Source organism: Beta vulgaris, chromosome 7 (genome assembly GCF_026745355.1).
Source record: "Beta vulgaris subsp. vulgaris cultivar EL10 chromosome 7, EL10.2, whole genome shotgun sequence".
NCBI lineage: Eukaryota > Viridiplantae > Streptophyta > Magnoliopsida > Caryophyllales > Amaranthaceae > Beta > Beta vulgaris.
The window spans coordinates 11449512-11452924 of NC_079208.1; the positions used below are offsets into that span (position 1 = coordinate 11449512).

The 3413-nt window shown below is 37.8% G+C and overlaps 1 protein-coding gene across 1 annotated transcript; it reads left to right on the forward strand.

The window, feature by feature from the left end:
* The first annotated feature begins 1912 nt into the window (after nucleotides 1–1912).
* On the forward strand, nucleotides 1913–3064 carry LOC104898689 (transcription factor PCF1). The gene has a single exon (XM_010685792.4). The coding sequence runs from the start codon at nucleotides 2300–2302 to the stop codon at nucleotides 2885–2887; it is 588 nt and encodes a 195-aa protein (XP_010684094.1). The 5' UTR covers nucleotides 1913–2299; the 3' UTR covers nucleotides 2888–3064.
* The last annotated feature ends 349 nt before the right edge of the window (nucleotides 3065–3413 follow it).

Sequence of the window (3413 nt, forward strand, 5' to 3'; positions counted from 1 at the left end):
TTTGGTGGTTTGTTTGGTCCACCCGGAACAAACTCATCTTTTCGCAAGAAGCTTTTTCTGTCCGAAAAATCAGCTTCCTTGTTCATAAATTTATTGAGGAGAGGAACTTTTGTGATGAGTCTTCTCCTAGCTTTCAGCCTTGTTCTTTTAGTAAGCCCTTGGGTCATAATGCTTTAGCCCGGCGGTGAGCTTTTTGGGTTCCCCCTCCTGAGGGTGTATTTAAAGTAAATTTTGATGGGTCCAAGTATAGTGATGGGCGAGCCGCTTTTGGTTTTGTTATTAGAAATTTCCTGGGTGATGCTATTCTTGCAGGGTGTAACTCGTTGCCTTCTGATTGTTCTATCATTCAAGCGGAGACTTTTGGGCTTTGGGAAGCAATCATGGCTGCCCTTTTTTGTAATCTCCCTCGGATCATCATAGAAGGCGATAATCTCTCGGTTATCAACGCAGTCCTTAAAATTTGGAAACCTCCCTGGGTTATCAACTCTTTATTGCAGGATGTTTGGTGTGAGTTGGGTAATTTTAACAGTGTCTCTTTTTCTCATTGTTTCAGGGAAGCTAATAGGGCTGCAGATTGTATGGCTCATCAAGGTCAGGCGGCTCAGAATCTCTGTTACAAGTTCCCGCCGTTCTCTGTTGACTTCTCTCTTGTCATCCGTAAGGATGTTTTAGGCTGGCCTCCTGATTAGGGGTTTGTTCCTAGTTTTTCTTTCCTGTATCAAAAAAAAAAAATAACTCCAAAAGTTGAAGAATTACAAGTTTGTCCAATTTGTACACCGTTGCATGTGTCTACGAAATTTTGAAATCAAATCTACACTTATAATAAGCATTCACGATGGTAAGGCACAACTATTCCTAGTTTACTATGCCACATCAAATTTTCTAAACTACAACAATTTCAAGTTATAACCTCTCCAATGGAAAGTCACAACCACTTATAATTTTTGTAGGTCCTACTTGTCAAAATTTGTCCAAATAATAGTAATAAAAAGCATATCCAGATTATTGTAGAAAGTATGTAGCTTTGTTAGAAAGCTAGTATCTTTATCTTTTATATATTTACAAACTAATCCTTCCCTTCAATCATTATGCATGTTTAAAACCGTTCTAATTCTAATCATAGAAAATAATTCATCATCTGATTTACCAAACACTTCACATCACATTTAACTATGTAGATGATGTAAATTTTATTGAATATTCACTTCAAAAAATTTGCCAAATGTAATCCTTTAAAGTGACCACTTTGTTATTGCATCCCTCTAATTTCAATATATTCAATTACAACCTCAAATAAACCAAATTCTTTTAATTTGCAACCCAAAGCCAACCTATTTGTATGCCTTTTGGGTTGCAAGATTTTGATTTATTTGAAGTTACAATTGAAAAGATTGAAATGAAAGGACTACAATTAATAAAGTGACTTTTTAGATGGCGCATTTGGCAAAAAAATTATTTAACATTCATAAGAGCACCTCCAGCAGTTGCTTGGAGGTCCTAGCGTGCAATTTTTTAAAAGTTAGAACTAGTAGCTTTATTGTTAGAAAGAAAGCAAACTTGTTGCTTTGTGAAGTCAAGTAGCTCCACAAAGCTACTTGCTTTGTCAATTTTTTGTGTCCCCCACTTTCACTTTTCTCTTTAATTGTTGATATGGTGATAACATGTGGGACCTACAAAAATTACAAGTGGTTGTAGTTTTCCAATGGGAGAAGTTGTAACTTGAAAATGTTATAGTTTGAAAATTTAATGTGACACACAAAGCTACAAATAGTTGTAGCTTGCCATTATGGGTGCTCTAAAGTGCCGCACTATCTCCTAAAAAAAGACTTACAAATGACTTGATCAACTAAAGAGTACAAACTACAGTATTCCTACTTTACCCCAACACGTTAGACATACCTTTCCAAATACCATTAATTCTCTATAAAAATAAAAAAATAATAGTATATCATTAATTCTCGTCAAATATGCAACAATTTTCCCATAATAAAATCCTTGTACCTAAAACTAAAGTAGACTTTTGTTCCATTTTCCCTTTTTATGAAATCAACATTAAAAGTAAAAACTTTTACAAGTTGCAAACGTATTCCAAATTAACAAGAGATGACATAATCCAATCTTATTATGGACCCCACTTTCCATAACTGAGCCCACACAAACAATTTTACCAAAATTTCTCTCTCCTCCCAACTCCAAGCTGCCCCCACAAAATTATTTTCACCATCCATCAAACAAAAAAACCCTAACCCCCACCTACACTCTCAAAATCTCCCCTCTTTTTCTCTCTCCTCCCCACCAAATGGGTTCTGAATCAACCACAACAACCACCATCTTCCACAACAACAATCTCCCTTCTTCCGACCCCACTTTCTCTCTCCTCTCCACCACAACCGCCACTTCTTCCGCCGCAAAATCCACCAAACTTGCCGTTACTCGCCGCTCAAACGCTTCCAAAGACCGTCACACTAAGGTCAACGGCCGAGGGAGGCGCGTGCGTATGCCGGCACTTTGCGCAGCGCGCATCTTCCAGCTGACGCGCGAGTTAGGTCATCGTACAGACGGGCAGACTATTGAGTGGCTTCTTCGACACGCTGAACCATCTATTATTGCTGCTACTGGTACTGGTACTGTCCCTGCTGTTGCGGAATTCTCTTCTCCGGCGAAATCGTCTTCGATTCCGGCGAAAGCGTTGCCGTTATCGGTTGATTCTGGTTGTTATTTTCCGTCGCCGGCGGTTTTGGAGTTCGGGTATCGGCACATTCCGTCGTTTACTGCGTTGTTGCTGCAACCCGATGACGGACAACAACAACAATTGCAACAAGAAGATGAACAACAACAACAAGAAGCGGGTGTTTTGGGTTTTGCGAAAGAAGAGATTGAGAATTAAGGATAAAAGTGAATGTAATTTAAGTTGTGTGTTGCTAAGTTTGTAATTTTTTTAGGGTTAGGGTTAGGGTTTTAGAGAATGATGAAATTAGAGAATTGTTGTGAAGGGCTGAGGAATGAGCGGTGTTTGTTTCATCTCTGTGAAATTGAACTGTGAAGCCCTTTATTTTGTTCTTCATTTTCTTTCCGCGTTTTTAGGCGCTTCGGGATGGAAATATGCGGTTTGTTTATGTAAATTTTTGGGGAAAGTATAAAATCATCAAGCTTCTTTCGGTGAAATGGAAGTATAAAATTATTAAGGTTTTATTTGGTAAAACCGTCAAAGTATAAAATCATGAATCATGATGTGGGGTTGGGTTTTATTTTGGGGATGTTTGATAAGTTATCTATTTTTATGTGGTAGTAGTTATTTACTGGGACCCATTGTCAATTTCCTCCATCTTTTTAAATTGTTGTCCTCCTATCTCAAAGTATAGTTGCTGTTCTTTATTGACCGTCTTTAATACCTATTTTTGGCTTACAATATT

Bases quoted from the DNA above. Each gene is read 5' to 3' on its own strand.
- LOC104898689 (XM_010685792.4), top strand. From the start codon at position 2,300: ATGGGTTCTGAATCAACCACAACAACCACCATCTTCCACAACAACAAT.